This window comes from Stenella coeruleoalba (genome assembly GCF_951394435.1).
Source record: "Stenella coeruleoalba genome assembly, chromosome: X".
Taxonomy (NCBI): Eukaryota; Metazoa; Chordata; class Mammalia; order Artiodactyla; family Delphinidae; genus Stenella; species Stenella coeruleoalba.
Genome location: NC_137152.1, coordinates 37,521,325 through 37,547,369, shown reverse-complemented (window position 1 = coordinate 37,547,369; position 26,045 = coordinate 37,521,325). Strand labels below are relative to the sequence as shown.

The 26,045-nt window shown below is 39.7% G+C and overlaps 1 protein-coding gene across 1 annotated transcript in view; it reads right to left on the bottom strand.

Moving 5' to 3' along the window:
• ZNF81 (zinc finger protein 81) overlaps positions 1-24,880 on the bottom strand; it is a 71,633-nt gene extending 46,753 nt beyond the window's left edge. Inside the window, exons 1-2 of the mRNA XM_079911488.1 lie at positions 24,776-24,880; positions 18,954-19,199 (exon numbers count right to left, since the gene is read on the bottom strand). Coding sequence (XP_079767614.1) covers positions 18,954-19,025 — 72 coding nt within the window. The 5' untranslated portion in view covers positions 19,026-19,199; positions 24,776-24,880. The remainder of the gene's footprint in view (positions 1-18,953; positions 19,200-24,775) is intronic.
• Positions 24,881-26,045: the final 1,165 nt, after the last annotated feature.

Sequence of the window (26,045 nt, the reverse complement as noted above, 5' to 3'; positions counted from 1 at the left end):
TTTCTTCAATTCATGCTGCTATCAGTGTGATCAAAGTTTGAGGTTTTGACATAAGAGCCCTTCAGATATTCTGTGGGAATGCGAGGCCCAGCAGCTAGTGGGAAGAGTTGCGTTTCAGCACCTTATAGTCCTAACTCTGTCTCCCTCTATTAATGTTGCATTTAACCTTGAGAGCGTCAACTTAGTTTTCTCACACATTTTCAATTAAAACATTTAGTTCCTTTTTCAATACTAAACATGATTTTTTCTTTTAACAACAAAGACATGCATCAAAAAACCATGTGCTCAGAGAAGTGATGTAAAAATACCATTGTCTTATCTCCAAATACTAATTCTAAGATCAAGGTCTTCAAGCCTTTGACCACGCACACGGACCACCAATTTCTAGGATACATTATTCCACATCATCATTTCTATAGTTTGACAAAAACCATAACACATTCTCTGATACAACAACATATCCATATCAATGAAATACATTACTGCAATGTTTAACTTCTTCCATAATTCCTTGAAAATCTGTAGCATAGCATAAGCACTAAAACTTACTAATTATGAGAGCTGTTAACTTACAATCCTCTCATAATGACTGTACCACTATCCATTTTTATTTATTCTTAAATTCAATTTCAACTACCTGATTGTGTCTGAAGTAGCTTCATAGTAGTTTTATTTCTATGAAAGTGACATGTTTCCAAGTATCACCTGGGGGATTCGATTAGATTTAAATGAGAGAGGAAAATACAGTATCAGTTACACCGTTTCCTCACTTGGCATACAAATTTAAAAAAATCATCCATTTCTTTAGTGATTAAAAATAACAGTTCTTTTGTGAGCATAGACACAATACAAGGAATCTGTTTCTTTGCGTGAAAAGCAGAATCAGTGGAAAAGGACCCGAATTCTATCGCTACCTTTCGGTTAACCCAAATGAGAGTATGCATAAGCTCAAGCTTGTGAGCGTACTGATTCAGCATCGCACAAAGTGACTGGATGAACCAGGGTCTGTCCTTTGAATTTCGCCAGGAATAGTAACCAGGTGCTGTAGAATATGCATACAAGAAGTCTGCCTCAACCGGTATTTTCTGACAGGCCGTGTCATCCTCAACACCACTGTCTGTCTCCAAGCAGCTAAAACATGGCTACAGCCACTTGGGATGCTCGCCACGCACCTGTGCCCTCGTGCGGGATTTGGGAGGCAGAAGCGGCCTGCAGTTTTAACTCAGAAATCGTGAAAACCAAACCCCAAACCAACCACGCTAGCTCTTGCAGGGTGGGAAGCGGCCGGCAAGCCCAGCTCCTTCGGTGTTTGGCCTGCTCCTCGTTTGGAAAATTACTTCTCTTTCTAGTGAGAACAGGAAGTCGGGCGGCCCAAGGAAAAGGCGAGTGAGTGAAGTGTTCAGAACGGTACCATCACCCTTGTTTTGGGAACTGATACCCCAGGCTGGCACCTCCCTCCCTGAACTCTTTTTTTTTTAACATCTTTATTGGAGTATAATTGCTTTACAATGGTGTGTTAGTTTCCGCTTTATAACAAAGTGAATCAGTTATACATATACATATGTTCCCATATCTCTTCCCTCTTGCGTCTCCCTCCTTCCCACCCTCCCTATCCCACCCCTCTAGGTGGTCACAAACCATTGAGCTGATCTGATCTCCCTGTGCTATGCGGCTGCTTCCCACTATCTATTTTATGTTTGGTAGTGTATATATGTCCATGCCACTCTCTCACTTTGTCACAGCTTACCCTTCCCCCACTCTTGCACTGTTGGTGGGAATGTAAATTGATACAGCCACTATGGAGAACAGTATGGAGGTTCCTTAAAAAACTACAAATAGAACTACCATACGACCCAGCAATCCCACTACTGGGCATATACCCTGAGAAAACCATAATTCAAAAAGACACATGTACCCCAATGTTCATTGCAGCACTATTTACAATAGGTAGGTCATGGAAGCAACCTAAATGCCTATCGAGAGACGAATGGATAAAGAAGATGTGGTACATATATACAATGGAATATTACTCAGCCATAAAAAGAAACGAAATTGAGTTATTTGTAGTGAGGTGGATGGACCTAGAGTCTGTCATACAGAGTGAAGTAAGTCAGAAAGAGAAAAACAAATGCCGTATGCTAACACATATATATGGAATCTAAGAAAAAAAAAAAGGTCATGAAGTACTTAGGGGTAAGACAGGCATAAAGACACAGATCTCCCTGAACTCTTCACACAATAAAGCTCACTCCTGCTGGCCGTGGCCGTCTCGGGCACGAGAAAACCCTCGCTGTGTGAAATGAACATAGCAAGCCTGACAAACCAAAATCTTAAAAAGAAAAAAAGTATACAGCAGCAAAACCTCAGGACTCCTGCACCACACCTGTAACCTGCCCACTTAGTAAATAAACAGAACATCAAATCACAAAAGCTACGCAAGGGGTAGGCCACCCTGGCAGAGAGCCCGACCCACAGCAGGGCGGAGGGAGCAGGTGCGAATGATCTGGAAGGGGCGAGTCTCCCACTTTCCCCCCTTGGGGCCCTCAGTCCTAACACTGCACTGGGAGCCTGGGTTGATCCGGCCACGTAACTCTCAGCTTCTTCTTGTGTTTCACTCTCAGCTTCTTCTTGTGTTTCTAGTAAGGGAGGAAGGCGATGGCTTCAATCCCTTTGCCTCCGGGTCAGAAGGCAAGATCCTCTGAAACCCAGGTGGACAGGACATATGGGAGGTTGAGCGTCTTCTCCTGGTTGGGGATGGGTGCACAGGCTCTTAGAGAAAGTCCGCTGTCCGAGCGCGTGATCCTGAAGCTTCTAGCACTGACAGCTGGCTGACTCCTTTCCCCTCTCCCTGGGGAGGCAAGGAGGCCATGGAGGTGGGAGAGCCCTTCCCCCATTCCAGCTCCCGGAAGTGCTACTTTACCAAATTCACTGATTAGCTCTAGCAGTTTTCTGGTAGCATGTTTAGGATTCTCTATGTATAGTATCATGTCATCTGCAAACAGTGACAGCTTTACTTCTTCTTTTCCAATTTAGATTCCTTTTATTTCTTTTGTTTTCTCTGATTTCTGTGGCTAAAACGTCCAAAACTATGGTGAACAGTGGTGAGAGTGGGCAACCTTGTCTTGTTCCTGATCTTAGTGGAAATGGTTTCAGTTTTTCACCATTGATAAAGGCATTTTAAAGACTCTCACTACACCTACCAAAGAGATGAACTTATTCAAAACATATTAAAGAGATGTGCTATCTGTCAGCAGAATTCTTTGCAGGCCACTCCCAAGGTAATCACCAGAAGTTTTCCCCAACCAACTTCCCATCCAACAGGAACTGCTGGCAGTTGGATTTCATAGAAGTAATGCGTGCAGAACATAGGAGGTTTTGTCTACTTATGGTGTGTATGATGTCAGAATGGCCTGAAGTTTTCCTCTCTTCAAAAAGCCAGTGCTCAGGCAATGGTATAGGTTCCCTTAATAAACGTAATTTCCACTTTGGGGATACCAGAGCACGTTGAATCAGACAGAAAAAGTCAATTTATTTCCACTGCTGTTCAGGAATTACAAAAATGTTTACAGATTTCTACAAGCTATCATATAGCCTATCATTCTTATTCCTGTGGACATGTACAGCAAATGAATCAAACTCTAAAGAAACTCATTGGCCAAGATTCAGCAACCAATTAGGGTTAAAAAGGCCTACAGCTTTACCACTAGCTTGTTAAAAATTAGAGCAACCCTTGCCAGCAAGCATGAAATCACTCTCTTTGAACTTATGTTTAGCAGGCCTATGAATTTTGGTCTGAGACCATGTCCTGTGCCTAATTTAACTGAATCTTCCCATAATCATATTCAATTCTTAAAAGGGTTTCTCTCTTCCCCAGAAACCCTGAGACATAAAGTCATAAGAACCTGGAAAGACCCCCTGGAAAGTCTGCCACCTCTATCAAAAGGGAGATTTCATCTACATAAAAGAGTCCCAGGAAAAGACAGGCTGTCACCACACTGGGAGGGATCTTTCCAAGTAAAAGAAAAAATACAGTTGGATTCATGCTTTCCCTATGAAGCCAGTACCTCAGGAGGACTGGACTGTCTCTCCCACAAAGGACTTGAAACTTAAGTTTTCTAGAGTGACTGATACTGGTATTGAGCTCAACTGAAATGAGGTTGAAGAGTAGCAGAATATGTCACTTTGGCATAAGGATTATTTTGAGCTGAATGCAGTTGAGAAGAAGCAGGTACAAGAAAAGCTCCCTGCCCTCCCATTTGCCTAAAAGTAAGATATAAATTTTCATGGGAGATTGGGACTGACATATACACACTACTATATATAAAATAGATAACCAATAAGGATCAATGAATAGCACAGGGAACTCTACTCAATATTCTGTAATGACCTGTATGAGAAAAGTATCTAAAAAAGAGTGGATATATGTATATGTATAACTGATTCACTTTGCTGTACAGCAGAAACTAACACAACATTGTAAACCAACTATACTCCAATAAAAATTTTTTTTAAAAAGATATAAATTTTCTAAGGTGTCTCTCCTCTCCTCTCTCCCAGGAAGGACAAAAGTTAATCACAGGAGGCAACTTTAGACCCTATCAGCCTGGAGATGGCACTACATAACAAACTTTATTAACTAGCCTTTATCTACCATTAGCCTTCTCCCATATATTTATGTTCCCACAGTATGCTGCCCTTGGAAACCTAAAACTGCTTTCCTTTGTCCTGTCGTTTCCCCATAAATTTATTGTTCTTTGCTGAAGATGCTACATAAGCCGGAATTCTAAGCCACCGTTTTGAGTGACTCATTGTTCCCTGGGTATCTCCCATATATACAAGAGGTATGTAAGTTAATAAACTTGTTTTCTCTTATTAATTTATCTTTTATTAAAGGGGTCTCAGCCAAGAACTTAGAAGGGTAGAAAGAAAATTATTTTTTCCTCCCCTACAAGCAAACATTACCATTCTCATAACTGCCTTGCTGTCCTAGTCACAGCAGAGTTATTTCAACTACCTAAGAATCAGATTTTACTAGAAAACACATATTACACTGCTTTTTTTTCTATACTCCAAGTAATGGTCTCCACAATTACATATTTCTAATCAACTCCATATTGTATTCTCAGAATAGACATGATCTGGACTTTTAAGTCAAACAAGTCAATTATTGGCAGAGTAAAGGTGGAACCATATTCATTAGTAATTTTTTATAATACCAAAGTAAAGTAACTAATATGCATCAAGATACTCCAGCCCTAAATTTGACACAAAAATGTTTTAACTAGTTTGACTGGAAGGATCGTTATAGAAGAAAGAACTCTCTTAACTATACTACAATCAAGAGAACTGTAGGAGTAATCCTACTAGGGAACTGTTCTCTTGCCTTTACTATGGTAAGGGTTTGGTTCAATAAGACTACTGATAGCTGTAAAGATAGTGATGGTAAATTACATCATAAAAACTGGTAAGAATCCTATCAACAGACCCTGTAAGATATATATAAACGAGATCTCCCTACTACGTTTGGAACATGGTAATGCCCTGAGTCTATTTTAATAGCTCCTAGGATTATAGGTGGATAGTTTCTCTTAATATATCTGAGGCTAAAATCAGTCTTCACAACTAGACTTGTATCCCTGAGCCCTCCCACTATGGAATCTGTTTAAGGGGCCTGTTTGGGACCACACAAGGGCAAAAGAAGGCTTATCGGAATACAATCCTGGAAGAAACAGGAACAGGCACAGGTATAGCTAACTCTTTTGGTAATGAGATTTTGAATAATAAACTTGGTGCTTTGGGATAACTACAAAAACACATAATACAATGGCAAACTGCATGGAATCACATCATGCAAGATGTTTAAAAGCCATGGAAACTCAAGTCAAATGGAAACTGAGAAAATTCTGGAATTGGACTGTTTGGAATAATTTAATGATGGGGCAAAAAAATCACCACATAGGTCTCAGAGCCACTCATCTGTACAGTCCAGGAGCAGTTAGCTATCAAATAACTCTAGGATAGCATCACTAGTTCAGAATTACAGCATATTCAAGGGAACAAACAGGTATTGCACTATGACTATACCAGAAGGGACAGAAGAATGGTTTAAAACAGCATCTAATTAATAGACAAACAGAAACCTGGCATTTATAGATAGCGACTGCAGAAGATAGGTCTTATGTCACTGTATTAATTTTAGGATGCAAGTTCTCTCCAGTCCCAGTATGGATAAACAAAAGTAGATGCCTATTATTCAGGGAGATTTGCATGCCTGTTATTGATTTGGACCAATGCAAGCAACGGCCCATAGGCGGGGTTGTTCCTCAAGACTTAAAATAATTAAAACTACATTAAGCATTGGAAGTTCAATCTGTACCCTTCAAAGAGTGCCTCATAATAATATACTAGAAATGACCATGGCTGTCTCTGTGTTTTGCATCTGGGAAATACTATTTGGGGAGATGGAACCATTACTGCAGGGCTACATTATGTCCGTGTGATGTTAATTACTGAACAACAGGAACTCGGGAGAAATTCAGTGGGCTTATAAGAAAAAAAAATCTTTTCTTTCTTTTTATTTTTTTAACGTCTTTATTGGAGTATAATTGCTTTACAATGGTGTGTTAGTTTCTGCTTTATAACAAAGTGAATCAGCTATACATATACATATATCCCCATATCCCTTCCCTCTTGTGTCTCCCTCCCTCCCACCCTCCCTATCCCACACCTCTAGGTGGTCACAAAGCACCGAGCTGAAATTACAACACCCCATAACACCATACACAAGAATAAACTCAAAATGGATTAAAGACCTAAATGTAAGGCCAGACACTATAAAACTCTTAGAGGAAAACATAGGCAGAACACTCTATGACATATATCACAGCAAGATCCTTTTTGACCCACCTCCTAGAGAAATGGAAATAAAAACAAAAATAAACAAATGAGACCTAATGAAACTTCAAAGCTTTTGCACAGCAAAGGAAACCATAAACAAGACGAAAATACAACCCTCAGAGTGGGAGAAATTATTTGCAAATGAAGCAACTGACAAAGGATTAATCTCCAAAATTTATAAGCAGCTCATGCAGCTCAATATCAAAAAAACAAACAACCCAGTCCAAAAATGGGCAGAAGACCTAAATAGACATTTCTCCAAAGAAGATATACAGATTGCTAAAAAACACATGAAAGAACGCTCAACATCACTAATCATTAGAGAAATACAAATCAAAATTACAATGAGGTATCACCTCACACCAGTCAGAATGGCCATCATCAAAAAATCTACAAACAATAAATGCTGGAGAAAAGGGAACCCTCTTGCACTGTTGGTGGGAATGTAAATTGATACAGCCACTATGGAGAACAGCATGGAGGTTCCTTAGAAAACTAAAAATAGAACTACCATATGACCCAGCAACCCCACTACTGGGCATATACCCTGAGAAAACCATAATTCAAAAGGACACATGTACCCCAATGTTCATTGCAGCACTATTTACAATAGCCAGGACATGGAAGCAACCTAAGCGTCCATAGACAGATGAATGGATAAAGAAGATGTGGCACATATATACAGTGGAGTATTACTCCGCCATAAAAAGAAACAAAATTGAGTTATTTGTAGTGAGGTGGATAGACCTAGAGTCTGTCATACAGAGTGAAGTAAGTCAGAAAGAGAAAAACAAATACCGTATGCTACATGGTATATATGGAATCTAAAAACAAATGGTTCTGGAGAACCTAGGGGCAGGACAGGAACAAAGACACAGATGTAGAGAATGGACTTGAGGACACAGGGAGTGGGAAGGGTAAGCTGTGACGAAGTGAGAGAGTGTCATGGACATATATACACTACCAAACGTAAAACCGATAGCTAGTGGGAAGCAGCCACAAAAAAATCTTAATTAGGGACTTCCCTGGTGGTCCAGTGATTAATACTTCACCTTCCAATGCAGGGGGTGCAGGTTGGATACCTGGTCAGGGAGCTAAGATCCCACATGCCTCCCAGCCAAAAAACCAAAACATAAAACAGAAGCAATATTGTAACAAATTCAATAAAGACTTTAAAAATGGTCCACATCAAAAAACAAACAAACAAAAATTAATTATCAGGCCCCCAGAGAGCTACTCCTTGGCCTTGGACTGGGTAAGACTTCATAAGGAACTACAAAATAATACTTAAATAATTAATCATTTGAAAGAGCAAGGAATAAAGATAATACAACAGTTTGTAAAAGTAATGTATGAGGAACAGAGAGCTTTTGCACATTGCTAATCAAGAATGTGCTTTAACTACTGGTAAGACATATTTAAAGGTTTTTTTCCCCAACACATATATTGCACTGACTTTTAAAATTCACCCTATGGTTATTTTCCTAATTGCTGTGCTTAGCTATTGTGTGGACTTACTTGATATTTAGGTGGCAGCAAACTGCCCACAGAAAGGTAGAAAATGCAGTGAGATAATTAGAAAAGTGTGGTGTTATTATAAAAGGAAAGTTGTAAGGATAAAAAAAATGGAATTTTCCCTGTTGCCAAAAGAGGAGACTCCCCCCCCCACCGCTTCCCTTTTCTTAGAGTATTTCCTTGAGAAACCTGGTATTTGTAAATCCTCCCTCTGCCCCTTTTATATGTATGTAAATCTTTTAAAAGGTTAAATAAGCCTTTTGTCAGCATTATAACCCAGGAATGTTTTTCTTAAGGGTCTGGGAGACACCTCATTGACATGTAAATAACAAGGAAGAAAGATAGCACCCTATCTCCCTGTCACCCTGGGAGCTTAGCCTAGGCACCTGGCTCTAAGCTGGAACTACCTGCTTGTCATAGAGACAGGAGCAGTTTGATTTTGCCTTTAGATAAAGGCAATTAACTAGCACAGATGGCCACTCCCATTACCAGGTGAACTTAGGATGAACTATGAAAGAATGTAGACTGAATTGTCCTGTCAAGTCCTCTTGCATGAGGACTTGATAAGTTATCATTTATTTTGAAAACAAGCAGGTAATGGACTCTACCTGCTCTGTCCCAGAAAAGGGTGAGATTTCTTTCTGTCTTTGCAATCTCTTTAGCTAATTGCTTGTGATGCACACTGTGGTCTGCTTTGATGCTTATTCAATAACAAAACAATTTTCTTTCTATTTTATATTTGCGTATTTATATTTCCTGGGTTGCTATGAGATTTAATTTTTTTTCCCTAACATGCAACCATGCTGACTCTGGCTACTGATTTTTCTGTGACAAATAAAGTCTCCCATCACTGACTCAGGAGTCTCATGGCCTCTGTCAACATACTTGAAACTGTGGCAAGCCAACTTCTTAGCTTACTAGTAGGGTAAAATCTCAGCCCCTACACAGTTCTTGACACCAAGGACCACGACCAATCTGCATTCACATGGCAAGGCCTTCCATATACGTTGGCAGTGCTCTCCCAGAAGTAATGAGAGTACCTCGGCGTTTCACACCAGTGAGTGGGTCAGGCTTTGGCGAGACTGCCTCTACCCTCTGCTGTCCAAACTTTTCACTATATAGATGAAGTCTTCTTGGTTAGCCAGTCGGAAGCCTTAATTTCAATGGCTCCGCCCATAGTATTATTACGCCTTTGCCATCAGAGGTCGCTGGTAAACCCTGACAAAATTCGACTAAAGTGTCTGGGACCTCTGGGTGGATGGACGATGCTCTATCCCTCTTGCAAAGAAAAACTTCTATCTCTTTGAACCCTATGCCAAAAAGGAAGCCCAACATCACACTGGGCTCTTTGGGAATGGGAGACAATATGTGCCTCCCCTGGACATTCTATTTGATCCTTTATGTTGGCTAAACCACAATGTCTTTTGAGTGTGGCCCAAACCAACGGTCAGTGTAGGATGCTGTCCGGCTCGCTGTGGCACATTCTCTGCTCTCTGCCTTCAGGGTCCCCAAAGCCTAAATGACCCTGTTGAACTACCAGTCCGTGTAACTGATGGTGTTGCCTACTGGGGCTGCTAGCAACGGGGGGCAGCCTCCGTTTGGAAAAGCCCCCTAGGGTACAGGCTTTGTCGTCTTCCTTACACACCTACTAGCTATACCCCTTATGAAAAGCAGCTATTAGCTTACTACTGGGCCCTTGTCGAAACTGAACACCTGACTCATGGAGGCCTTGCAAACCCTTCAGCTTGATACTCCCCTTTGGGGGTAGGTCAATTCAGACTCGATGACTAACAAGATGGGAAGGGCCCAAAAGCCTCATTTGTCAAAAGGAAAGAATATATTCAAGAGCACAGCTGGCCTGGCTTCACATGAAAATGGGACAGATTTTCCCTTTGGGGGAAAATCTGTTTCCCACTCTGCCAACCGTGGAGCAAGGCTGCTGGGCTTCATGGGGCACTCGATTCATAGAAGATCCCTCAAATGCCTAGACCTGATCCACTAATGAGTGGTCTAAGCTGGAATCTAATGGTTTCTACCAGGCTCTGTGGCTGTTCAACCTTAGTAGAACTGAGGATGGATGTGAGCACTCCCCTCAGCAGGCAGAACTCAAGCCTATGCTTGTAACTCTGGCCAATATTCCCTTTGATATCTATTGACTCTTAAGCTATTGCCAATGTCCAGCTGTTCAGTCTCCCACTTGGAAGACTACAGGCTGGGAGACTGGGCAGCCTTCTTTGGTATCGTGGGCCATGGAAACAAAACAAGGCTACTAATTGAACGGTCTGGGTCACCCACGTAGGTGCCCATGGTAAGGGTCCAGTCTCTGATGATACTGACTGGAATCACACTGCTGATGGAGCCTTCAGGGCCTATATTACTGCTATTGCTTTTCTGCATCCATCATCACACGGACATGGCAACACAACCATCATCACAGACTGGGCGCAAATTGCAAGACTATAGCTGACGCAGAAGCTACCATTGCCTGCCAAAACATGACTCCTTCTAAAAGATGACCCATTGGGATGAGGAAGGACACACTGCATGAATTGTGGGCCCGCCTGCTCCTGGCATACAGCATCACACCTCAAGAGCCTGCTCTCAGGGATGTCACCACTGTTGCACCATTGTTGACATTTTTTCAGGTTGAAGTGTTGCAGTCTGCTCAGCTGACTCCAGCCACACCGCTGTGGCCCTTAGAATTATTCTGTGTCAAGTTTTCGGCATCCTGGACTATTTATCTGCAGCCTGAAAACGGTACACCTTTTACTGCAAAAGCCATGTAATGATAGGCTGATAGTCAAGGTATCTGATGGACTTCCACACTCCCCAACCATCCACCAGCATCTGGTATTGTCGAGTGTTGGAATGGCCTCCTCAGAAATGGACTCAAAAGGATTTCAGACTCTATCACCCTTGCCTCCTTCTGGTCCATACACCCTAGTAAAGCAGTTGGGTCAATGAATATGGCTCTCCCCAGAAAGTAATCAGTTCCTTTCAGCTGCTCCCTGGGTAATTAGTGATCAGGGGTTATATGGACATATTTTGACAATCTGGGATCCTCCGTTGAACATTCCTGGGTATAATCTTTCCTTCACCTAGCGACCCCAGACCAGCCTGGCTGGTAACCCTCTGTGTGGCAGCCCAGCCAGCAGGGAGGGAGCCTGAGAGACTGAAATTTAATTCTGGTTCAGCTACCTGGATTCTCTGGTTGGATGGACACTGTCCTAGATCACAAGGCTAATTACTACTTGGTTCAGTACATTGCTTACTATGGGCCAAAGTGCACAACATAACAGATCTCTGTGAGTTTATAAAAATGCCCTTGTCTTTCTTGTACCTGACCCATTCAGATGAAAGGTCTGGGAACTAGTAGAAGATAATTGGGCAGGGGGAGGTGAATTTATAGCTACTAGAATGGGCCATAATGATTTTGTGTCAGTAGAGGATGAGGAACAACACAGAACCTGAAGAGGAAACACCTCAGACCTCAGGAGGTACAGGAAAGGGACAGGCATTAATGATCTTTGCCTTTCAGAACCACCCCCTGGAGCCTTCCTCACAAAGGAAAATGCCCTGGCACATCTCTCCCAAACTGTTGCAAAAGCCTTAAATTTAACTGTCAGGTCTTCCAATACCTACGACCAGGATGCTATCACCATTCCCCTTAATCTTGCTAAGAAGTCTGTCAGAAACAGCAGGTAGGGTCCCAGCTCCTGCATCTCACACGCAAAACACCTGCCAACACCTCCAAATGTCTCCCTGAACCACTTCTCTTGGTCATCACTCAGCCATTCTGTGGGGCAGAAGAATGCCATGTGGCCGGGGGCATGGACATCTAGGATGCAAGTTTTCAAACAGAACTGAGAACCCCTGACAATGTCGAACTTCACCTGAGCCCTGAAAACAGTGACAATTAAGAAATCCCTCCTACCTACTTGTATTCCTTTTTGAGAAATGACCTACCACAAACAACCATTCTTCCCACATGACTTATCTAAGTCTGGCTGTCCACTCTTTCCCATGACCCCCATACGACTTGCAAACGACTCCCTTGTTTACCTGTGACAAGAACAAATGCAGACCTTTCTCCTTTTGCCTGTATCTGCAGACAACGCCAGACACAGACCCTCCAACTCCCCATTCTGTCTCATGAATGACTGAGATTAGAAATCTGTCTCCCTTAAATATTTATAAATGATGTGACCGACAGGGGCTTAATTTCTAAAATATACAAACAGCTCATACAACTCAATAACAACAACAAAAAAACCCAATCAAAAAAATGGGCAGAAGACCTAAACAGACATTTCTCCAAAGAAGACATACAGATGGCCAATAGGCACATGAAAAGATGCTCAACATTGCTAATTATTAGAGGAATGCAAATAAAAACTACAATGAGGTATCACCTCACACCAGTCAGAATGGCCATCATTAAAAAGATCACAAACAATAAATACTGGAGAGGATGTGGAGAAAAGGGAACCATAAGTATACGCTTGTTTCTCTAACAAGGTCCATCAATATCTATATCGTTCTCCTGAACAAGAATAAGAGAACCATAGGATTCTTTGTTTTTCCTTTCACTCACTCTCCAACTATCTGTGTGTATAATTGTCATTTTAGTTCCATTTTGTAATGATATAAGTTCATATACATTTGCATTGTATTTTTTCATTTAGATAACAGAAACAAGCACTGATGTCAAAAATATACTTGAAGAAGGAAACTTTATCACACTAATGGAAAATGCAAAGATTACTTGAAAAAAACACAGACATACTCTGTACTTCAGTAGTAAATCTGAATTATAAAGAGACGAATGGTTGTATCTTAAAATACAAGTTTAATGCAAACTCACTGACAATGACAAGAGGATTATTTTTAAATTTGGTAAGCTGATTATAAATTGTGTACGGAAAATAAAATAGTCAAGAAAACAGTAAATTTCTGAAAAAGAAGAGTAATCAGAGACTTAGCCCTCCGATGTATTAGAATAAACTATAAATACAGAGGAACTAGAATCATAAAGACTATGACTATTAGATCAACAGAAGAGAATAAGGTGCCTAAATATACCCAGAGTTATGTATTAGAATATAAATACAAATATATATATATATATATATATATATATATATCCTAATGTAGTGCTGCATATTAGTGGGGAAAATATAGGTTATTCAATAACTGGTAATGGGACAAATGTGTAGGCATCTTGAAGAAAATGAAGATTGATCCCTAGCTAAGGCTTTACAACAACAACCAAAAATCCAGATAGTCACAGAAGTAAAAAGCAAAACTAAAAACATGAAAGTACCAATACTAAAAAGAAAATGCAGGAATTTTTTTTTAAATATAGCTGAGCAATGGGGAAGGCCTTCTACTTATGACACAAAGCTTGGAGGACATAAAAGATTGATAAGCACAATTATGTGAAATGCACGGAGAAAAAGTCAATATTTTCCTTTAAAAGACAACTGAGAAGTTGAGGGAAAATATTTGGGACCCAGAGACAGACCCAGACAAAGAGCTACTGTCATTAATACGTAAATAGCAAAAACCTAATAGAAAAATGGGCAAAGGAAATTTAAAATCAGCTCAGGAAAAATAATATAAATGGATCTTTAAACACAATTACATATATTCGACCTTAGTCATAACATGAGAAATGCAAATTAGATCTGTACTAATATACCTTGTTTTAACTTATTATATGGGCCAAAAAGAAAAATATGACAAGACACTCTTCTGTCTTGGGTATGGTGAAAACGGGCATTCTTATACAAATGATACAACTCACAAAGAAGGTCATTTTGCTATATCAATCAAAAATAAAAATGCATATATATCATTTGTCCTGAGAATTCCATTTGCAGAAATTTCTCTTTAAACATATTCCCTCTTGTGTCAACTGAAATATGTATAAGGACGAAATAAGGATTTTCATTGCAGCATTGTCTGTAATAGCAAAAGACTGGAAGCATCTTAAATGTCTATTAACGGGGGGCTGGTTATATTGTGATATATCCATATAATTGAATAAGATTCAGCCTTTAAAAAGAATGAGGCAACTCATTACATCTACTGACATTTAATGATCACCAAGATTTACTGTTAAATGAGAAAAGTGTTAGAAGTTTAAAAATGGCTATAGCAGAGTGTGTGTGTGTCTGTGTGTGTATGTATGTATGTTTTTGTAGCTGTCTTTGGAAAGGGTTTATGGGAGACTGCGGTCAAAATTGGAGGGTAGATATTCTTTTCCTTTTCAAAAGATTTTTATAAAATATAATACTCATTCAAAAAATACATGAAACATAAATATTTGGCTTAACTAATTATTCAAGGCAAATACCTACATAATTCCCACTCTGGTCTGGAAACAGAACATTGCCACCTCTTTGCCCAGAAGCCTTCCTCATGCCTCTTTCCCTCCTTCCACCCAGCCTCCCCATCAATCATGGAAACCACTATCCTGCCTCTGATAGTAAGCACTTGCTTTTGAGTTTCACCACCTAACCATACATCCCTGTACAATATGGTTTTGTTCTGCTTTAATTTACATAAATTAAAACAATACAAATTATTTTGTGTCTGGATTCTTTCACTCAATATTATGTTCAATTTTTGTATCCATTCTACTATTGATGGACATTTAAGTTATTTCCAGTTTCTTGCTGTTACAAGTAATGCTACAGGGAACATTTAAATGTGTGTCCCGGTACATTAGCCAAGGATTTCTCTTGGGTATTTTCCTAGAAGTGTTTCCTCATATGGTCTACGTATGCTTTGATAAAGAAGGCTAAAATGTTTTCCAAAGAGATTGTGCCAATTTACCCTCCCACCAGCAGCATATGAATTGCTGATATGAGCTAACATAGCAGCAGCTATATGTGCTGAAATGAGTATATGAACTACTGATATGACCCCCTATCCTTGCTAACACTTGTCATTGTTAGACTTCTTAATTTTAGCCATTCTGGTGGGAGTGTAGTGGTATTACATTGTGGTTTAACTTCTGCATTTCCCTGATGACTAAAGAGATTGAGTACCATCTCAGGTGTTATTAGTCATTTGGATTTCTTCCTTTGTTACACACCTATTCAAATAAGGCCTCTGACTAATGGGTAGTCTGCTTTTTCTTATTGTTTTGTTGTTCTTTATACATCCTGGATATAACTCCTCTGTTGTCTGTTTCTTTTTCCACTCTGTGTCTTGTGATTTTCTTCTCAATGGAAGTAATTATCATAAAAGTCAGGAGAGTAGTTATCTTTGGAAGTAGGGGGATTCTGGAATGCTGACTATGGGTATTTTCTAGACCTATATAGTGAAAAATCACTGAGCTGTACATGTCTGTTTTGCACACTTTTCTGGATATATGTTATATTTCACAATAAAAACATTTTTTAAAGATAGGCTGAATCTACGACCCACTAACTCCACCCCTATGCATATAGTCAAGAGAGGGGTGGACACATGTACATGACAAGACATGAACAAAAATGTTCATGGCAGCATTGTTTATAATTCATATTCTATCTCACCAAAAGACCTAAAGTTACTAAAAATTGATAACAATTTGTTTTGTGGGACACCTTTCATGAACTTAAAAGGAGAAAATAAGAATATGTTCTCAGCTGCTTTTATCTGCATAAAGAAACTCATGCAGAGAAAACTAACTAACTTGGTTATATGTATTAAAGAGAGATGAACAGATAGGAGAAAGATGGGTAAGAGAATTTAGACTATATAGCTTTGTATATTTTAAATTTTTATATACTTTTTAATTTTTTTATTTTTGAGCCATGTGTCTATTACTTTTTAAAAATTAGATTAAAAAACTATTACTAATGTCCTTAGAGTGATAAGATGCTACATCCATAAAACAAAAATAGTATGCTATTATAAGGGAATATCCTGAAAAGAAACAGAGCTATTTAAAATAAAAACTTATGTATGGTTGTCATCATAACAGATGCCATCTTGGGCCTCTGCAGTTCCTCCTGTCCTTCCAATGACCCTGCCTAGAGCTGTACTGTGTGGTAAGCCTCTTCTCTGTCACCAAGGGCTTTGTAGTTAATAGATATTGTTTCACGATCGTTAGGTCTGGTGGCCTCTACGCTCTGGTAGTCTTTAAACAATAATGAAGGGCTTCCCTGGTGGCGCAGTGGTTGGGAATCCGCCTGCTATTGCAGGGGACAGGGGTTCAAGTCCTGGTCCAGGAAGATCCCACATGCCACGGAGCAACTAAGCCCGTGTGCCACAACTACTGAGCCTGTGCTCTAGAGCCCATGAGCCACAACTACTGAGCCCGTGCTCTAGAGCCCATGAGCCACAACTACTGAGCCCGCGTGCCACAACTACTGAAGCCTGCACGCCTAGAGCCCACACTCCGCAACAAGAGAAGCCCATGCACTACAACGAAGAGTAGCCCCCGCTTGCCGCAACTAGAGAAAACCCATGTGCAGCAACAAAGACCCAACACAGCCAAAAATAAATAAAAATAAAATAAATATATAAACAATAATGAAGACCTTCACTGACATATTCCCAGTGCTCATAAGACCAGTTACCCATTCATAAATCTTGACTTAGGAATGCACTTCCTGTTTCCAAGCACGTACCCCCATACCCTAGGTTAACTATGAAATTGTCCCAAACGTCCCTCAGCTGTGCGGAATGCAGCTGCAAATACTTCTGGATCATCGCCCCCTTGATCCCACCCTGTGAGTAAGTTACCCTATAACAATAAACTGATCCATTGATTATATGGAGCTGCCTGCCTCATTTTTCAGTCTCAAGATACCTTCCCAGTTTGGTGGGCACTTTTCATTGCTTCCATCCTCCAACAATATAGAACAGCATTAATGAGAGACATAGAAGAAAACCTGGGAGGTGAAGTTTAAAAAAGAACTAGAAAGGTGAGCAAAAGAAAAAGAAATGGAAATCAGTAGGACAAAGAATTTAAAATATGGAGGATTAACAACTGAACAAGAATAGTTTTTTGAAAAGCAGAGAAAACGTGTGTATGGGTAGAAAATGACTAGACTGGAAACAGACTTGTAAAATTCTACACAAAAATGATTTCCAACCTAGAATTCTATACCCAGCCAAAAAGATAAATTTAGTGTCAGGGTCAAATAAATATATTTCCATGGTATTTATTACTTTTTTTTACTTCTATAAGTTTATTTATACAATTATATATATTATATAAATACATTTTTGCATGACATTTTCAGACATGCAAAGCTTCATAAAGTTCACCTGTCATGCATCCATTCTCAGGGACATATTGGAGGATGTGCTCCAAAAAATTAGGGGGTAAACCAAGAAAGAGGAAGACACAGGATCCAGGAAACAGGAAGGAAGGACAGGATTCCCAGGAAAGGAAATCTGACACAAGACAGAGGTAAAAAGGATTTCCTGAGGGATGGCGAACAGAACACACCAAGGTCATAGCTGTGTGTGAAGCTGAGAGAGCAACCAAACCAGCCTTCAGTGAATCAGTAAGGTCCAGGAGAGATTTCTTCAAAGAGAAGACATGATACCCAGAGCTGAGATAGCCCCCCCTCCATTACTAGCTGTGTTAACTTGGGCCAGATAGTTTTTCTTTATGCCCCAGTTCCCCCTTCTATAAAGTGGGAATAACAATGGTACCTACTTCTCCAGGTTGTTAGGAAGATGAGTTAGTATATGTAGTGTGTGTGTAACAGTGCTGGGCATATAGTAAACATTATATGAGTGTTTATAATTATTGTCACTATGATCATTACCTAATATGTTTGAATATACAGAGTGGAGATTTAAACAACTGGAAAGAATTTGGAGTTGAATTATTGATATGTATATAGTAAAGCAAAGAAATGACTAAACCAGAAAAAAAAATAGTTAATTCCAGGCAAAAGGAAAAGTTGTACAGAAATAGTAATCACAGCATGGACACTACATGACTTAACTATAAACAGTCACAATAATAAACCCTGACAGTAGATCTAATAAAAACAGTGATAGCTAGAGGCAAATGTGTATATGAGTGGAGGTGCAAGGAAAAGCTGAACCTCTACCTTCCATAGTGGAAAGTCAATAGATAAGGCCCAAAACGAAAAAAAAATAAATCCATTAAAAAGATTAAGAATGCTTGCTTCTAGGGAGTTGGAATCTGGGAGAAACAAAGCAGGAAAGAGCCACTGTTTTAAGAAGACTTCAAAAACTACTTGGCACCTTTTGCCACTTATAAATAAAGCTAGAAACTAATTTCAAATTACAAAGTGGCAAAAAATATTCACAAAAATATATAAGAAAGATAAAGGGTTATTAACCTTAATATTCAAAAAAAACTGTAAACATCCATAAGCTAAAATAAATAACTCAGCAATGGACAGGAAAAGGAAATTCACATAAGGGAAATAAATCCAATAAAAACCCCCTGATTATGTTGCCTGGTTAAAAAAAAAGTCATACAAATTCAAATAATGAGATATTATCTTTCATTCTGGATGAATTCCAGTCCCTGGGCACCTCTTCTTCTTCCTTACCTCACAGGAGTTGTCACACCCCCCTGTAGTCAGGGCCAGGGATGGCCCAGGAGCGCACCGGTTGGCTGGCATCTTCCCCCTGGGCCTAAGCACCCGGGCTCTCTTGCTGACAACTCCACTCTTCCCAGGAACCCGAGGTCAGGTGGGCACCTGTGGACTCAACCAGAGCTGCTGGGGCCTGAAGGAAGATCCTGCAGCCTTCACTATGGGGTCTGGCCCAGGGGCTCCACAGAGACTCCAAGAAACCTGGAAAGACAGTGTCCACTTGGTCAGGCATTCACCATTCACCCCACAAGCGCTTCCTGAGGGCACCGAAGTATAGCTCACAACACTGGATACTGTGGAGTAGACAAAGCCACATCAACACCGATTCAAGTTATTCATTACAATGGAATATGAGCAAGACCATGAGATTTAGACTAAAATTAATAAAAGCTTCATTTCTAGCTCTGCCAACCTTTAGCTATATGAATATGAAAATGTTTCTTCAGACTTTTTTCCCAAAACAAATCAAAACTATTTATTTCAAGGGGTTGTGAAAATTAAATGAGATGATGTTTTTAAGGCACTCAGCACCAGACTGGCCCAGGTAAACATTTAATTCATATTAGCAAGTACTGTTATTACAAGGACTCATGTAATATACAGAAGGAGGTACCTCATTTAATTTGCACAACAATCACGTCATCCATGTGTTGCTGTAGTTATTATTATCTCATTTTATGCATACAGAAACAGAGGTTTGTGATGTTAAATCAAACTCAGTCTACCTGGCTTTCAAGTTCACATTCTCAGTGGTACATCACATGGTACCTTTTATGTGGGAGGCTCAAAATAAACATGGTTCTATTTAACAAATGTTGAAAACATGACCGTAATTTGGAATAAAAATTTTAAAAAAATGTTAAGTAAAGTTTCTTAAAACAGAAGAGATATGCAATAAGGAAAATACTAGTAGCCTGGGACTAAAATTTTTAATTACCTCAAAAACATCCAGAGGTGAAAAATGTTTCTCCTGTTGAGGGAACTAGGGAGGGGAGGGTGTCTCTGTGTCCAAATTGAGGTACAATTTCATTACGATCAACTAATACAGGCACTACAGATTTAGTCATTCTTGTTGGGAAAGGGTAAATATCACATAAAATGAAGAGGAACTTAATTAGGACAACAAAAGTAAGAAATGAGATGAAGAGGAAACAACAGAGTAAAAGAAATAAGGAGTAAAATAAAATTAAAGGTATGAACAAATTAAATTTTAAACACATAAAGATGATGTTGTGCCAAAGAAAGAGAATATGCTTTCTTTTCTTATACCCATGGAACTTTTACAAAATTCTATCAAATAACCTGGCCACACAAAAAATCTTGTAGATGTCTGAATGTTGGGAATTGACAGACTACATTCTCTGATTATAGTATAAGATGTTCAACGTCATTAGTCCTTAGGGAAATGTAATCAAAACCAAAAATGTTCTGGGACTTCCCTGGTGGTCAAGTGGTTAAGAATCTGTCTTGCTATGCAGGGGACGCCAGTTTGATCCCTGGTCAGGGAACTAAGATCCCACATGCCACGGGGCAACTAAGCTCGTGCGACACAACTAGAGAACCTGACTGCTGCAACTACAGAGCCCACACACTCTGGAGCCCGCGCACTGCAACGAAGAGCCTGCACGCCACAACAAAAGGTCCTGCATGCCGCAACTAAGACCCGACGCAGCCAAAAAATAAATAAATATTTTTAAAAATCAAAAATGTTCTATTCATTAGGAGACTACTTCATATACACAAAGACGGCAAAAAAAAAAAGATAGTAACAAGTGTTTGTGAGATGTGAATGAAACTGAGCTCATACATTACTGGTAGAATTGTAAAATGGTGCAGCCACTCTGAAAAACAGGTTGGCAGTTCCTCAAAATGCTACCCATAGAGTTGTCATATGACCCAGCAGTTCCACTCCTAGGTATCTACCAAGAGAAATGAAAACCCATGTCCACTCCAAAACTTGTATACAAATATTCACAGCAGTATTATTCATAATAGCCCAAAAGCAGAAAGCACTTAAATGTCCATCAACTGATGAACAGATAAACAAAATTTGGTGTGTCCATACAATGGAATATTATTTGGCAATAAAAAAGAAGTACCAATACACGCTATAACATGAATGAACCTTGAAATCATTATCATACGTGAAAGAAGCCAGTCACAAAGACCACATATTTTATGATTCCATTTATATGAAATGTCCAGAATAGGCAAATATACAGAGACAGAAAACTGATTAGAAGTTGCCTAGGGCTGGGGGTAGGGGGTGGCATGAATGGTGAATATCTGCTAATGTGTGCAAGGTTTCTTTCTGGTGTGTTGAAAATATTCTAAAATTAGATTGTGGTGATGACTGAACAACTCTGTGAATGTACTAAAAACCACTGAATTGTATACTTTAAATGGGTGAATCTTAAGGTATTGAATATATATAAATAAGTCTGTTTTATATATCTAAATAAATAAATCTGTTTTAAAAGAAAAGAAACAGGCTTCCCTGGTGGCGCAGTGGCTGAGAGTCCGCCTGCCGATGCAGGGGACACGGGCTCGGGCCCCGGTCCGGGAGGATCCCACATGCCGCGGAGTGGCTGGGCCCGTGAGCCATGGCCGCTGAGCCTGCGCGTCCAGAGCCTGTGCTCCGCAACGGGAGAGGCCACAGCAGGGAGAGGCCCGCGTACCGCAAAAAAAAAAAAAAAAAAAAATACAGCAAAAACCAGTTACCACTAATCTTAAGAAGATAAACACTGTGAATGATGAAAAAGTTAATAGAGTGGAAACAGCTTCTGGAGATATACAAAAGGAACCTGCACATTTCTTAAAAGGCCTTTCTCTTGAACCTCTGCAGAAACAGCAGACTCCTCAGCAGTGTCATAAAAATGAACCAGTTAATGGTGAGGAAGCTACAAGATTAATGGCTCAGCTGTAATACACTGGTGATGTATCAAACTGCCCCCAAAGACCAACAAAGTAAATGTTTTATACAATAAATAAATAAAAACAAAGAAGAGCTAAGTATTCAATCGAGAACATCAGAAGTAGAAAAAAACCAAAATGAAGCAACCCCCCGAAAGGAAAATAGTAACTAATAAAAACCTTAAATAAGTCAAATAAATATAACAATGGGAGTTTAAAGAAAACAAAGAGCTGGTCCTTTAAAATGACGGATGTCACAGATAACCCCCTAGCAAATGAGATAAAGAAGAGTTTAAAAACATATACACACACACACACACACACACACACACAGAGAAAGAGAGAGAGCAAGAGCGAGGGAGAGGGAGAGGGAGAGGGAGAGGGAGAGGGAGAGGGAGAGGGAGACAGAATGAGAATCTTTCCCAGATCAGGCAGTGTTTCAAAGTAGTTATTGCGGGATATTATGCATAACTGTATAGCAACATATTTTAATATTGATGTGAAGCAGATGCTTCCCTAGCAAAATGTAAATTAACAAAGTTAATACAGGAAAATACAGGTAGAAGAGAATAATGAATGTAGAAGAGACCAGGGAAAAAATGACATAACAGCAAATACAAACAGAAAGACTCTGAAAGGTAAAAAGGAAAGGCAGACAGTCCACAGACCTCAGGGCCTAAGGAACAACACAGCGGTGAGTTCCCTGGGTTTCATTTTCCCTCCCATATATCACAAACAGGGCACTAGAAAAGCTTATAACTCAGAACCATCAATAGCTACAGACAAAAAAAGCTCTAAGAAAAGCCTGCTCCCCTTAATCAAAGGACCAAGAAAAGGGTGTCCTAACTGAACATACCCATTCTACTGCAGCCAAACACTAACAGAATACACATTCTCTTCAAGCACCTGTGCTACATTCTCCAGGGTCATAAAACAAACCTTAATAAATTGAAATCGTACAGCATATGTTCCCTGATCATAACAGCATCAAACTAGAAATCAATAACAGAAAGGTAACAGGAAAGTCTCCAAACATTTGGAAAGTAAACAACACATTTCTATATAATCCATGGATCAAAGGGGAAGTCTCAAGGGAAATTAAAAAGTAATGAATGAAAATCAAAATACAACATATCAAAATTTGCGGGATGCAGATAAAGCAGCATGGAGAGGGAAATTTATAATGCTAAATGTTTATATTAGAAAAGAATTAAGGTATTAAATCAGTAAGGTAAGCTCCCACCATAAGATACTAGAAAAAGAAGAGCAAAGAAAACCCAAAGCAAATAGAAAGAAAGAAGTAATAGATATAAGAGCAGAAATCAATAAAATTGAAAACAAAAACAATAGAGAAAAATCAATGAAAACAAAAGCTGGTTCTTTGAAAAGACCGATAAAATTGGTAATCCTCTAGCAAGACTGACAAAGATAAAAAGAGATAAGACACAAATTACCAATATCAGAAATGAAACAGGAGATATAACTATAGATCCTGCAGCCATTAAAAGAAAAGTAAGGGAATACCACACACCACTTTATGCACATAAATTCAACAACTTGGATGAAATAGTCCAATTCCTCACAAAACAGAGACTCCCACAACTTACCCACTATTAAATATGAAGATACTCTGAAAAGATATTAAATAGATAACCCGAATAGTCATTTGACTACTACAGAAATTGAAGCCATAATCAAAAGCTTCCAAAAGGAAATTTCCAGGCCCAGATGGTTTCACTGGAGAATTCTATCAAATATTTAAAGAAAAATAACATAATTCTACACAATCTCTTCCAGAAAATAGAAGAGAACACTTTCTAACTCATTTATTGAGATCAGTATTACCCTAATACTAAAACCAGAAAAAGAAAGTACAAAAAAAGAAAACTATAGACCAACATCTCTCACGAACTTAGACACAAAAATCCTCAAAAACAAAAGCATTAACCAATCAATTCCTGCACTATAAAAAAAGAATTATACACCACAACCAAGTGAGGCTTATTCCAGGAATGTAAAGCTGATTCAATATTCAAAAATCAATAAGGGCATTCCCCCATATTAGCAAGCCAAAGAAGAAAAACCATATAAATTCACACAGTATTGACAAAATTCAACACACATTCATGATAAAAGACACATAGATAGACACATAAATAAATGGAACATAATAGAGAACCTAGAAATAGCCACACAAAAGTATGGCAAATTTATTTTTGACACAGGTACAGAACGAGTCCGTGGAGGAACTACCGTCTTTTTAACAAACGGTGCTTGAGTAATTGGACAGCCAAATAAATGCACCTTGATCTAAGTCTCACACTTTATACAAAACTTAACTCAAAATGTATCATGGACAGCAGGAAGGAGAAATGAACAAATCATCATCACAGTGAAGACTTAATCTCTCCTTTCTCTGTAATAGAACTAGCAGGGGAAAAAAAGTACAAATTTTGTACAACACAATTGACGACTAAACAATTAAATATTATTTTCGAATTATACATGGAACATTTATAAAACAATTCACCAAGGACTAGGCCATGACTCCCCTCATATTTCAAGGAATGAGCTTCATGTAGACATTTTTCTAACCACAGAAAACTAAGGTTAGAAGTCTAGTAAAAAGATAAACTTCTGTAAAATGAAAGCGCACTTTTAAATAATTCATGAGCAAAAAAAATAATAATCAACTCTTAGAAAACACTTATAATGCACCAAACCTTGTGGGTCTCAGAGTGAATTTTAAGACCTTAACGTTGATATGAGAAAAGAGGAAAGCCTGAAAAATAACAAGCGAATCATCCAACTACATTCAGACAACCGATTCCATCACTGACCACACAGAATTCCTCAACACTCACCCTCCCCGGGTCCCCATCACCTCCACATCCCTCCGGCAAAGAGCACTGGGATCCTCTTGACAACAACTATTAAACCGCGGCCGAAAACCGCAGCAGTTTCCGGTCACCACCCCTAGCACCGCCCCTTCTCGGGGTTTGGGGCTTTACACGAAGGGGCGTGGTTCTGCACATGCGCAAAATCACATTCGAAGCCGCAGTCAGCCAGAGCCAACATGGAGATGTTACGGAGTCTGTGTTTAGTTGCCTTCAGTGCCCCTAGGCAGCATTGTCAGGCGGGGAACATGGCCGCGCCCAGGTTGCGCTTCCTCATGGAGTACGCCATGTTGGAGGAGTGTCCATTCCGTACAGAGGATGAGGAAGCCTCTAAACTCACATTGCTGAGCACTGGCGCTGTCTCACAGATGGTGGGGAGAGAGGGTGGGGACGTTTCTCTGGGCGGGCATCCTGGGATCTGTGTAATAATGTTCAGAGAAGCTGAGAGGCCTCTGGAAAGACGCAGAGGTGCCAGTGGCTGTTATCTCCTGGCAGATACCACAGGATGAGAAGAAGTAGGACTGCTTGCGGGCCTCTCCTGGAACATACCACGAGGGGAGAAAGGGAAGAAATCAGGGACCTGCAAGTCCTCCTAGGATATAGCCCTGGGGAAAAGGGGGAGGAGTCAGTGTTAGATTCCCCTCTGCTGGGCTTGTTGGGGTTGGCTGTGGGGTTTGGATGCTCCCATAATCTACATTATCTCCCACTCCAGCTACCCGAGCTAAAGTAGAAGTTCTTACCAATAAAGGTTTTTGATTTTTCCCTTAATCTAATGCAATATGTCAATAAAAGTATCTTTAGGAAAATTTATTTTTATTTTCTTATAAAATAAAATCTATATAGTAATAGTGCCCTTACTTTGCAAGTGTAGCTTTAAGACAAGATTGATTCTGCCCTTCAACCAATTTGTTGCCCCTTATCACCCCCAATATGGAAATTCTGGAGATGCCTGTGCCCTCTGGGAGATGTTACTGGGGCAGAAGGGGAAGAAGTCATGCTACCCTTCACCTGGGAATGCCTACTTATCTTTCAAAACCAAGTTCAGCTATCTCCTCCAGGGAATCTTCCTGAAAGAGGTAGAAGGCTCTGTAACCCTCTGAAGGCCTTTTTGAATCCTCAAGTGAAGAAGGTGTTTTGAGGGGCTCAGGTGTGAACTTGCTGGATGCTCTCAGTCCGGTCACATCCCCTCTGGGCCTCAGTTTAACAATCTGGAATGTAAGGGTGTCCTATCCCAATT